Source organism: Calliopsis andreniformis, chromosome 10 (assembly GCF_051401765.1).
Source record: "Calliopsis andreniformis isolate RMS-2024a chromosome 10, iyCalAndr_principal, whole genome shotgun sequence".
NCBI classification, from domain to species: Eukaryota; Metazoa; Arthropoda; class Insecta; order Hymenoptera; family Andrenidae; genus Calliopsis; species Calliopsis andreniformis.
Window position 1 is genome coordinate 12,694,763 of NC_135071.1, and position 12,912 is coordinate 12,707,674.

Here is a 12,912-nt window from a genome sequence, read left to right on the forward strand (position 1 = left end):
TAATAACAATAATTCTATTTAAAAATTACGATACTAAAATATGTTAATGTTAGCTAAAATAATTTAGAAATATTTTACTGATGTTTGTAGTATATGTTAACTGAAGTAATATCTCAGCAAAAACGTGTTCTTGAAATATAATTCTATGCGTAATATATTAGAAAATAAAGTATGATACAGATCATTTTTGATGTATACATATCAATCGTCTAATTTCACTTTCAGCAATCAGTTATTTTTAATCAAGTAGATGGCCATTTATATTATTTACATACAAAGATATGTTGCACACATTCTTTATAATCTACTGAATTAAAGGTTTTTTAATATACTGCTTCTACAGGACACGAATGTATAACTGTTTGAATTGCAATAGCGCGTGTATAATGTATTAACGCTTTCGTTCTTTTGCTTAATACTTCATACAGAGTACAGGTATTCTATAAACACCTAGGAGTACATCAGTGAATTAAATAATGTCATACATTTGCTTTTGCCCCTTTTAAGATTTTTTATGGGTATATGTATATATTTCATTTTCGAGTTCAAAGAATTCAAAGAAAAAATAGCAGTGATACCTAAACAAATTTGAATCTATATTTATCTGAGAGGACATACTCCCAACAAAGGAGGTATAGAACTTAAAGATCCAGGTTCTCTTAAGTTAAGTTTATGCAAATCCTCGTCTGCTTTGTTGTTCTTTAACTCCTGTTGCGTATATAAAAATTTATTCCACTCATCAATTCTGGGGTGCGCTAAATGCTGCATTTAAAAGAATATATATACAAGTCTTGCTTAAATACATAAATTTATTATAAAGAATTTTAAACACACACGGAAGCACTTACCTCAGCAACATCGTACACCCAAATTTTTCCAGTATCATCACCAACTGTTACATGCAACCCGCTAGGAGTCCATGAAACCCTATTAAGAGCTGGACATCCATCAATCATAACACTAGCAGTAGGCACTTCAGTATCTTGATTGAGATTCCATAAATCTAATCTTCCTGAATCATCCACAGCGGCGAACAGTGCTGGATGAGTCGGAGACCAAGCAACATCGTAAACATAATCGCCATTATGTTCGAAAGAATATAAGGGTTTGTTCTCTTTCAGATTCCACAGTTTAATTGTCCAATCGATGGAAGACGTTAGGAATAAATGTGAAAAATCTATTCCACCTTGTACTGCATGCGCACTAATGCCAGTAACTGGACCTTGATGACCTTCATATGTTTCTAATACTCCTGCTTTTGTACCGTGACGACAAGCTATTAAAAAAATACAAAATATCACAATAATTTTTCTGAGAAAAAATACAGCGATTTGATAATGAAGTATATTTACGGGAGTAGACCGTTCCATCTTCACTACCCACGACGAAATTATTAACGTCACCATGTGTGAATGCTAAGCAAGTAACAGCAATTGGTTTTGATTGTTTAGTATGCAATTCTAATATCTCCTGTGGTTGTGATAACATATCTAAGCTCCATGAGCATAGTTTCCCATCGGTTGAAATACTTATCAAATTGTGTGCGTTTTGTGCTCCAACAACACTTAGACAGTATACAGGATGCTACAGACAAATTTTATTGAAATATTTATATAATTTAGGTATGTTTCTGTAATGTTGTTAAGTTTTTCATTAACCAACTTACAGTGTGTGCACTTGCTGATAGCGGAGTACGTTGGATAGGAGTTCTCTTCTGCACCCTATTATCCCAAAGCACAATCTGTCCAGAGTAAGTTCCTCCTAAGATTAGATTAGGATGAAATTTTGCGAATGTCGTTGATAGCACAGGAGACTGACAATGAAAAATAAATTCTGGAGTCGTTTTCTTAAACTTTGTATTCCAAACTAGACACACCCCATCAGGATCATTTGGTGTGTCATTATTGTTGTTATAAGAGGCCGCAAGAAGTTCTGGAAACTGAGGTGACCAATCCATCGAAGTTACACAACGATTACGAGACCATCGTTCGCAAAAGAACGATCGATTTAACCATAAACGTTGATGATTTTTTTCATCCCTGTACAGAAAAGATTTGCTTTCAGTTTAATCTTCTGAGGACTGATATAATCACTGAGTGTTACTTACATTCCATCTTCATCATCTATAGTACCAGTATAATCAGTATAAATATTAACAGATTCTCCTAATGCTCTTTCTACGATTCTGCTGGTACGGTCCAGAAATCTTTGAAAGTCCTCTGATAATATAATCATTTGTTTCTCTTCTTCACTGAGTTCTCGCACTACAAATTAATATTTGCATCAGTAATATTACACCATTAAATTCATTTTAAAGATAGAGGAGGTATTAGTGATTGTTTTAAATATTTACCTTCCTTAGGTTTCTCTTTTTCCTTTTCTTGTTCCACTTGTGTAACCGCAGGCTGTACTTCTTTAACTTGTGGCAAACCATGGGGAAGAATTCCAGGCGGAAGCTTGCTTTGAAAGCCATCCATATGGGGCAAACTGTTTTCTTCATCTTCGGCTTGACCATCGTCAAATGTCAAAACTATGGTGAATAAGCTGGTTCTGTCACAGGTACCCTAACTTCGATATATCTATCTACCTCTGACAATTGCCCTATTTGAAAATTTGATACACTACGTTCTAACACACGTAATACTACATAACTACATTTAATGTATAACTTTATATAAAGTATCCTACCTAATATAACAGTTTTAAATACTTATTGCATCACCAAACAATACAAAATAAAATAGGATTATAAAAAACTAACACATTCTATTTCTACATTTTCAAGTGTTATATTTTAACTTAATTGGATGTTTATGAAAAAAAAGGAAGTAAAATATTGTCACAAATGATAAACTGCAGAAGCATCAAGTTTAAAAATAAGGGATGCAAATCTCTTTGAAAGCTTTTACTAAAGCTATATTAAATTGATAGAATCATAATTAATTGAGAAAATGAAGAATCATGTATGTATAGTATTGGAAAAGCAGTTATCAGGTTGAAACACATGCGCTATTAGTTACACAACAAGGTGGTCTGCTTGTTGGTGGATTATATGAATAGAAATAAAAATTTTTGCTTAAAATTTGCGAATGTCATAAAAATGATTTGAAACGGTATCTCTCCACCCTTGAATGAAGGAATGAGTTGACAAAAATGGCTCTCTTTAAGCAAAGTATATGTTATGCTATGATGTGACATCGTTTGATCAATTTTCTTAGGACCAGTACCTAATAATGAAGTAAAATTATTTCTTTTATCAACTTTGACCTAATACAATCTATATGGAATAAACAACTAAAAAAACATACGAATATGGAATGGAGTGGAGGTATATTAACGCAACTTCCCAAGTCTCATGCAGTGTCAAATAAATATATAATTTACATGTAAATAGAAAGAGAAAAAAAAATATTAAAGAAATAACGTGAAATGATAGCTTGGATTTAGAGTACTATATCAAATAAATTGAAGTGTAAAATAAAATAATAGTTAATCCTACATCTTTTTTCATGCTATGCAATAAGAATACAGTAATGAATAATACAGATAAAATTATAAGTATATACTGTTTATACATGCACAATAAATAAAGCAAATAATCTTACACTTACATAATAAATTATAAAAACTACCTATCATCCTAATGGTTGATCAAGCAGTTATTAGTGTAAATTAATTGTATAAATTCCCTCCTTTCAGTGCACATGGAAATAATAATTTAACAAAAGAAGAAAAAAAGATTACTGTTGAATGCAATTTGATGAGAAGGTAAATATAATTCATGTATTTGAGAGTAAATATAATTAGGTAAAGTAAATCATCCCTAGAGAGGATTACCTACCTGTAAATTCGTCCTCCCATTCTAAACCAGGATTTAGATTGTACTCATCTTGAAGGAGGGAAAAGAAAATGTCAATCAATCTCGTGTTTCATTATGTTAGTTGTGTTTGTTTCTAATTTCATGTCTTTTTTAGCTAATTATTGATGTATGTTATAAGCGTATTCATAAAGAGATAATTAAAATTAAATATTTTCTTTTTGAATAATTAATATGATGTATAAAATTTAGTCATTAATATTTCACGTTCACTGAAGAAAATACATCAACAATTAGCTAGAAAGATTGAAATAGTAATCTTGGATCAATAATTATAGATATAACTATAAACATGCAAGTAGTATACCCTATTAATGCCATCATATATTTTTAGTAAACTGTTCTAAAGGGATTGAGAAAGAGTATAAAAGCTTGTTCAACTTTTATAGCTATATTAAAATTCATTTTTCTTGTTATCTTAATTCCCTTAGACTTGTTATTAAATTTTATACTGTTACTTATATTCTTAAGTAACTTAACAACACTGAGTTAAATAAAAAAAAGTTATGTATTTCTACTTGAAGAAACAACATTATTCTTCAAAATAAATCTATCTTGAAACAATATTTGCAAATTTTAGAAAAAAGCTTGAATAATAATAATAATGAAAGAAAATGAAGGCAAGGGAAAAATTTAAATTTTTCAATACAATAGACTGACATCTCCGACTTCTAATTTGTCAAAGTAAGAAACAAAAAAAATTTTCTTCAAATTAAAATCTTTCTCAAGTGTCTAAATAATTTTTTTTTAAACATTCTTTGGAAAAATTTAATTAAAATAAATACATATTACTTCCTAAACATGTATTTCTATGCAAATATCTTCTCCCAATATATCTTTAATTAATTTTATTGCTACATCATTTTTGTAAACATCGTGCTGTTAAGAAGCAATATTTGCAAATAATGTATATATATTTATACTATTAAATTTTCTAAAACAATAATAAATTGCTGTTTGCAACACTAAAAGCTAAAGCCATAGAACCTTTTACAGAACCTTTCAATTCTTTTCTCAATTCCAACAAAAGGTCTATGTGTAGTATATATCGGCCCCAGCACCATAAGACCCACTTTCATGTTAGTACACTGTATTATCCCAAAAGGTATTGAAATAGCCATATCACGTCGAGAACTCCGGAAGGTGCGTTAAGTTGTGACAAGATTTGTCAATGGATATTTATTTATTAACTACTTGACCTTTCAGATAATTCCTGGTTTAAACAGTACTGAAACATATAGTACATAATTTAATTTGTAAAAATTCTATATATACTTCTATATATGTAATAGTCTTGGTGTTACCTCTAAAAGAAGACATGTGTATTAAAAGTTTGTATAAACAGTCTGTATCGATATTAATTCTAGATACACATTTTGAAAATATTAATCCACTATATTCTTAATTTAAAAGAAGTAATTAAATACTTCTTTAAGCATATACAATGCATGCTTTCATGAGTGTGTAAATGCCAAAACATTTCTGTTTGAGAGTCGGGATGTCAGGTAAATATTTGAAAAGTAATAAATATAACAACTAAGGATGAATACGCCCAATGAAAATAGATCAACATAAAAATACAAAAGTCAAAAAGTATAAAGCAATTAATAAGGTCATAAAGACATCTCATGTTCTGGGTGGAGAGTCATTTTAAACTTCTGCATTATTGATAAATATTCACATTTACAAAGTAACAATTCTTACTCTCTTTATGATTGCAACTTTATACTCATTAATATGAAAAAGAGAGTGCATTCTTTAATTTATTAGCTTGATTAAAAAATGGGCTGCTCTAATAATCTTCTTACCTTGAAACTTTATTTTAATATGAAAAATATATATTTACTTAAATCAATTTTAATTGAGAATCAAATGATCTACATCATCCTAATATTCAAACTTTAATTTCCATTTACATAAATGCATATACTATTAATCCTTAAGAATAAACGGAATGAAGCTAAACCTAAATCTGAACCTAAAATTTGTTAAAAACCAAGAGAAATCATAACTTACCGTAATAGTCGAATGCATGAGCTGAGAAGGGAAGGGAAAAAAATTGCACTTAGTTACAATCTCGTAAGAATGCACTATGCTAATAGCACCTCTCTACACTCAGACCATACATGTTAAAAAAAAAAAAATAATAAAAAAATTACATGTATATATTATTAATTAAATGTTTTAAAAAATTAAATAAAGTAACACAATATATACTGTCATAACAGTCATAAAAAGATTTTAAAATCAAAAGTTTAAAAAATATATTCCACTCATACTGATTTGTTTTAAAGCATTTACAATCATTCTTTTCCTTCCACCTTTATGAAATTCACACAATTTTGTATGTAATTTCATTAGAATATTACTAATATCTAAAAACTGATTTATTTCTTGTAAAAGTATTCTTTAGAAAGGAGTAAATAGTTGTTAAAAAAAAAAAACAAAAAAACAAAAGAAAACAAAAAAATATTGTCTGCTGAATGTAGTTAGGTGAATACAGATTTGTAAATTTTTAGATCGTGCAGTGCTGTGATCCCTACATGTAAGAGGAAACATACATATTCAATGCTTTTTATGTTATTGAAACATAATTCAATTACTGTAATTTTAATCCTTATAGTATAGTTCAACACTTTTTTTGAAACATAATCTAACAACAATTTTAATTGATGTTATTGGTGCCTAGCATAAAATAAAGTAATATTTGTGTTATCTAATGTCACTACTGATGGATGATTAAATGTAATTTAATATCTCACTTACATCCCTTGTCACACTTATGCCCACCCCCCTAAGTTCTTCAGAAATAAATGTCAATGTCAATTTCAAACACTGATTGTGTTAGAATATTGAACATCATTCTCTAGTGCAGTAAATTTTGCACACTACAGCAACAAAAAAAGGACTAATGATCATTGCAAGAATGTCTCACAACATTCAAACATTTTAAGAGTACCAAGAAATCGAGTTTCTAAAATGTTATAGTAACTACTACAATTAAAAGAATTTTACCACCTACAAATGTTTGTATTCATAACTTTAAAAAGCATCAATAATACCTAATCCTTTAGTTTAATAAATTTAATACTACTTGGTATGCATGAGTCAAGGTACATTGACTATTTTTTGCATTAATTTTAAAATTTTCCCAACAAACAGGACGCCTAATGTTAATGTGGTATATAATTTTCATAAATTGTTAGTTCATAATTAAATTATGTAAAGCATGTTAAAAGCTTCTCTCTTATGCAAACTATTGTACATAGAAGTAATTCATAAATCTAACTCTCTTAAAGATCTCTTTAGGATTATATTTACTCCATACTTTCATTCGTTGCAAAATGCAATGCATAATATCACTCGAAATTCTTAATAATTTAATATAAATATTTACTTCTATGTACTATACTTAGTACACAATTAGGATGGTAGAATCAATTAAATTTAATAATCAATTATCATTGATTTTACAATGTTTAATGATTCTAAAAGTGATCATAAAATTAATACAAATTAGTAGAGTAAAAAGTATTGATTCTCTTGCTTCTAGTATTGATTCTACATCCTTTAACCTTGAACATGGATCACAATCTATCTACCTCTATTATATACTGTTGTACAACAATTATAGGAAGGGTAATAAAAAAGACAGAACATACATAGGTAGTTTGGTGCAGACCCACCTTTCCTGGGACGCCACCAGTCAATCTCAAAGTAGCCTGCGAAGTAAGAGTGAGTTGGTGTTGTTGTTGAACAGGAGGAGTAGATGGTATATGTGGAAGAAGATGCGGACAGTCCTTATGTCCAACACCAGGTTGATTTGACCAATTGTATCGCAAGACAGTGAAGTTCGCGTATATTTAATAATGCCGCAAGATCAGTTAGGGCATAATGGGATATGTCCCATGTTTACGGTGAAAACTTTTAAACCAAGAATTCTATTACTTTGTATTTTAATTGAAAGTTCATAGTAAAGTAGGTGGTATGAAAGAGAAATGTTATTACAAATTATACAATTTGTTAGTTTGTAATTTGTCTTTATAGTACTAAAACATAGGTAGCAAAGCAAATAAAATATTGAAAATTGTAGAAAAACTAACTGAAATTGCGGATAAATGAAACGAAAATGTGAAACATAAAAAATATAGTTGCCACCACCAAGAAATGAAATATTCATATCCATAACCAGATTATGTTATATCTTCTATCTATCTATTGGCACACTTTCTACACAAAATGTAACATATACAGACCTATTTATCAAGAAGTTAGATTCTTTTTCCAAATTCACAATGTAATGTAATTTTTTCGGCAATCACTTTGCCCATTTTAAGTGTTGAAAATTGTTGTTATTTTAGTTAAAATTAAAGTATATGATAAATAAAATGGCAAGAATGTTACAAACAAGTAACATGTCATTTTTACATACGTATGTAGATATATTTTGAGAATATGTAAGTTTCCTCATTAGTTAAAGTTAATTATAAAACACAATGTAAGTGAATCAATCATTTCTTACTGTTATCACAACAAAATTAAAGTTTCAAATTAAACAAGTTACATAACTAATAAACATAATTGACAACATGAACAACTGACAACATAACTGATTGTATATTACAATCAATATAACTTATTAATTAAAATATACAATACTGTTAATATTTGGTAACTGCATTACAAAATTATTAATACTATAATATCACTAACAACACATATTTTTAAATTCTGAATTGTTGTATGCACCACCCACTTTACCATATTCAGTTGATATATTAAACGAACATTATGAACACAAAGTATTTAAATATATATGGAGGTAACATTTAACTCAAAATACTATAAATGCATGAGAAATTCATATCAGAATAACATATCTCATTAATTGTAAGACATATGTTTTTCAGATCAATAATTAATACATTTGTTTTATATATTTGTTGTATATACTATATGGAAGCAAAATTTGAATCAGTAAAATAGTGCAATCAATAAATTATAAAATAAACATTGTGACTTACCGTCGTGGGATGTATGTGTTGTCTGAATAGTTTGTGTTTGTTTGTTGTAAACAACTGGTTCCTTGGGTGGTATATTAGTATGTGCCACAGACACAATTGTAAGTTCTCGATTCTTTTTGCGCCCAGCACTACTATAAAAAAAAAGCACATGAGTAACATATTGGAAATGCAACTAAATTAATGAATTAAATATCATAGTTTCTGATAAATACCTTTGCGCAGAACTTATGCTAGACGGTTGTAAACTAGCATCAGGAGTAGCATTAGTGCTCTGTTCTGGGGTCAAAGAATTCATACTAGACAAGCTGGACAGCACATCTGCAAATAAAATGAATAAGCGAATGAAGATTAACTAAACAAAGGAATGCAATTTCTTACCTGACACCGGTGCTACACCCAAAGATGATAGCATAGCATCCAATTCCTTACGATGGTCTTTATCTGCACCTGCAGCACGGACTGTAGCCTCTTCAACCTTCAACACAGAAAGTACATATCAAGTACATGAAAAAGTAAAAAACGTTACATTGAAATAAAAATATCTTACATCTTTCTGTTCTTTTTCTCGTCTGCGTCTTTCTTTTTCTTCTCTAATAGCCTGAAGTTTTGCCTTTTTTCGTTCAAGTTCAGCCTTTCTGTCAGACATCATTATGCTATTTTATGAATGCCTAAAAAGTATTTCAAAACATGTTAACAACGCATAACAGAAACGTGAAAACTATAATAATTACTTCAGGATATAGGTATCGCTGAGCATTTAAAGCTGTTGACAAGCAGACAAAATTTATTACGCGAACTTAGTGCAAATATTGATTTCTTTCTGGTGACGTCAGTTTCTATCGAATCTCACAAAACCGTATTGATACAGGCTTGCAGGAGTAATAGATTCTTTACGATTGTTACAGAATAAATAATAATAATTGAAAAACAATCGATACAGAGGAACGATATTAAAAATAATGTCCAAGTAGAATATTGAACGAGTTCTTCGAAGAATTCTCATCGATCATTTGGTAGTATTAACATACCGAATCGTTTCTAAAGTGTTCATTTCTATTTAAAAGGGTTGTCAAATATTTACCTTTTACCGTACAATAAATTTCACAGACTGGAATGATAAAAACTGTTGTAATGAATTTCTACATCATCTAAACGACCCACCCTACATGCAAGCCTTTACCATTGACTAAGTATGTGTATTCGCAACAACAGCACCACCGTAACGATTCCTCGTACTAAATAACGGAATAATCAATTCCTTTGCGGTACAATTTCCTGCTTGTGCATACATGCAGTTTATGAATTGTTACGTTAGATGGAGCCAAATGTATCTTCTTCGACACATCATGGTTACGCCACCTGTACAAACTGAGACTGAACCACTTTTAGTTCGCAGTTTTCACTAGGGCTCAGTTTCTAGAATTAAGTAACTAGTCTTTAGAATTAAGTAACTAATAAACGAGTTTAGCCACTCATTCTCTCACTCTCTCTTATTCACTGACTCTCGTGCCCGTGCAAAAGAAAGAGAGAAAGATGGAGTGTATGCAGTGTGACTATAATCGTTGTACAATAGATACATATGTGTGTCGGTAAGTATGAAAGTAGCGTAATTATAAAATTAAAACAAAATTATTTTATTAATTGAATCGCATGGAAATGAATCAAATCACGAAATAGAAACGAAAACGTACATTTTAGAAACAAATTTTGAATTTACGATATGCGACGCCAGCGACGCACATCGATCTTTCTGAGCATTGAAATATTCGAAATCACAGTTTCACATTCGCACTTTTGGATCAAGTCCTCGAGGTGAGCAGAGGTGATCGATTGTGTTCTCTACGAGCTGTTCTGACGGTGAGTATTTTGTTAAATTTTATTATTGAGTATATCTCGTGTTAAAGATATTTTTTAATTTAATACTATTATGCGAACTCTCAATACGGGTATGCACGAATTAAAATCGTATTATGTAGCGAATCACGTGTTGCGTACACGGAGTATTTTCAACTTTTCTGGCTAAACTGTAAAGGTATAATTTAAAAGTGAAAATAAGAAGAAAATGTTATACGAAATCTGTTAATTGTAAATGTTTCGTTAGGAAGTTATAAACAATTAACTGTTTGAATTTGTGTAGTAGCAGGTTCGACATTAGGGACTGTCGAAGTCCTATAAGTCCTGTAAGTTCTGTAAGTTCGATTACAGACTGAGCAATTCTCATTTTTCTATCTAATGGATAAGGAGATAATCGATATATAAAATATAAAATTTCGTTAAGTCTGTAATTGACCTTTCGACCGATAAAATTGTCGGTTGGTGTGCGCCTAGGCTAAAGTAAATAAACACGATTGACCTTATGTATTCTCTGCTACTACACACGTATTCAAACGTGGTTCAATATTTTCGTATGACTTCGAAACAAAGCGGTTACAACTTTTAAAGTAGTTGCTCTTACAAAATCATATCAGAAAATTAATTACACATGACTCCATTATTCATAACTATTTTGTTTCTAAATGTATGACAAAACTTTTCGATACGTTTGTATTCGATTTCTCGAAGTCCATATCCCCTTGATTTGGGACCATTTATTTGGGAAATTGGTAACGATTGATATTTCTATTTCATTTTGTTACGAGGATTTCACTCACATTTTCATGGTCCACTGTTACTGCTATTATTACTTGCTTATAAAATATAGAGTATTAGTTGATTAAATATTGTAATTCACTGTTTCTGTAGATAAACTCGTACAGCCTTCTATAGGAAAATGGAGGACTTGAAGTTTAACAAACATAAAAGAAGATTTTGCTGAGGGGTCTAATTAAATTCCATGAAGGAAAGATGGATAATAAGCTGCTAGATGAAAGAGCAGTCAGCAAGAGCAGCAAGTTGCAGGAAAAGGCGTGTTTAAAGATAAGTAATATTTAGTATTTTTCAAATAAGTTTTTTTTCCAAATTTACTGGGGCAGTTTTCATCATTTCGATACGACCACGCATTTTCAGTTTTTCTACTTTTATTTTGGGGTCAGAAAAAATGAAAATTGTGTGATCGTTTCTCACACTATAGTCACTCAGTGTTTTATCTAACAAAAGAATATGTGTGTGAACTTGTCTATTGCCCTGGAGTAGTTGAATCACCAGCATGCCCTCCTCTGAATATATTACTCGTATAGTGACTAATTAGTTGATCAGGACCATGATCAGATACCTACTCCCAGAAGTCACATAAGATATGTCTGCTGTTATTACGACATGTTTTTACAACATGATTATTGGTCTCCAGACCGAGCGCGTGTTACCAACAGCTATCGAGAAGACCTTTTCATCTGTAAATATTATGCAATCCCTTTCGGCCTGCGATACGATTAAATTCTCCATTGTATCAGTAAATAGTTTGCTTAGAGCACTGCACAGTACGCGCAATATCTTTGATGTTACACCCACTTTTGTAGAATGTAACGATGATCTGCCCTTTTCGAAGTGTGTTCATTTCTCTAGCTCTGATGAAATCTGTTCCTTCGCTATTCTAGTACAGATTATCTTTAGAAGTGAATTCAAAACTGGGATTATCACGTTGCCATTCACCTTAGAATGGCACCCACATCTAGGGTGCCTTTCTCCCGCACCCTTACGACTGTAATCAGCGACAGTTTCCCTAACTAGGGTATTCACCCCTGTTACAGCATAGTGTAATTATTAAAAGCACTCGTCATTTTCTACAAAATTATTATACACTCCTCAAAATAGATGATGTGGGTCGGTAACTGGGATTAACACGCTACCCATCTAACATTCAGAGTTTCTTTTTCTGCAACCCTACGAATTGGTTTGGCGGCAGTTTTCCTAATCAGGATACTTACTCGTTGCAAGTTTATGACGATCAGGGTAACCGGTATTTTACGCTCATATATCATCTCCTCCCTCCTCTTTTCTATCAAAATATGTATTTTTTATTTCATAATACTGTAACTAAACTGTCCAGTCCACCTGTCCTGAAAGGTTTCTGGC

At 30.8% G+C, this 12,912-nt stretch overlaps 1 protein-coding gene across 29 annotated transcripts; it reads right to left on the reverse strand.

The window, feature by feature from the left end:
- Nucleotides 1-486: 486 nt before the first annotated feature.
- Sw (cytoplasmic dynein 1 intermediate chain short wing) lies at nt 487-10,116 on the reverse strand. Of its 29 annotated transcripts, none has more exons than XM_076388136.1 (14): nt 9,983-10,116; nt 9,449-9,569; nt 9,280-9,376; nt 9,114-9,219; nt 8,902-9,029; nt 7,564-7,599; nt 5,894-5,914; nt 3,842-3,889; nt 2,354-2,506; nt 2,108-2,264; nt 1,667-2,039; nt 1,353-1,584; nt 849-1,276; nt 487-762 (listed from the first exon to the last, which is right to left on the reverse strand). In XM_076388136.1, the coding sequence occupies exons 2-14, from the start codon at nt 9,548-9,550 to the stop codon at nt 601-603; spliced, it is 2,043 nt and encodes a 680-aa protein (XP_076244251.1). In that variant the 5' UTR covers nt 9,551-9,569; nt 9,983-10,116; the 3' UTR covers nt 487-600. The 29 variants fall into 29 exon arrangements, with proteins under 29 accessions (XP_076244251.1, XP_076244247.1, XP_076244235.1 ...); XM_076388132.1 differs by having other exon boundaries at nt 2,354-2,530; XM_076388120.1 differs by having other exon boundaries at nt 2,354-2,530; nt 7,540-7,677.
- Between the last annotated feature and the right edge of the window lie 2,796 nt (nt 10,117-12,912).

Bases quoted from the DNA above. Each gene is read 5' to 3' on its own strand.
- Sw (XM_076388117.1), bottom strand. From the start codon at position 9,550: ATGATGTCTGACAGAAAGGCTGAACTTGAACGAAAAAAGGCAAAACTT. The intron at 2,531-3,841 runs GTAGGTAATCCT...TATTCACCATAG, and splicing joins ATGGGAGGACGAATTTACAG to TTTTGACATTTGACGATGGT. The intron at 763-848 runs GTAAGTGCTTCC...TTTTAAATGCAG, and splicing joins GGGTGTACGATGTTGCTGAG to CATTTAGCGCACCCCAGAAT.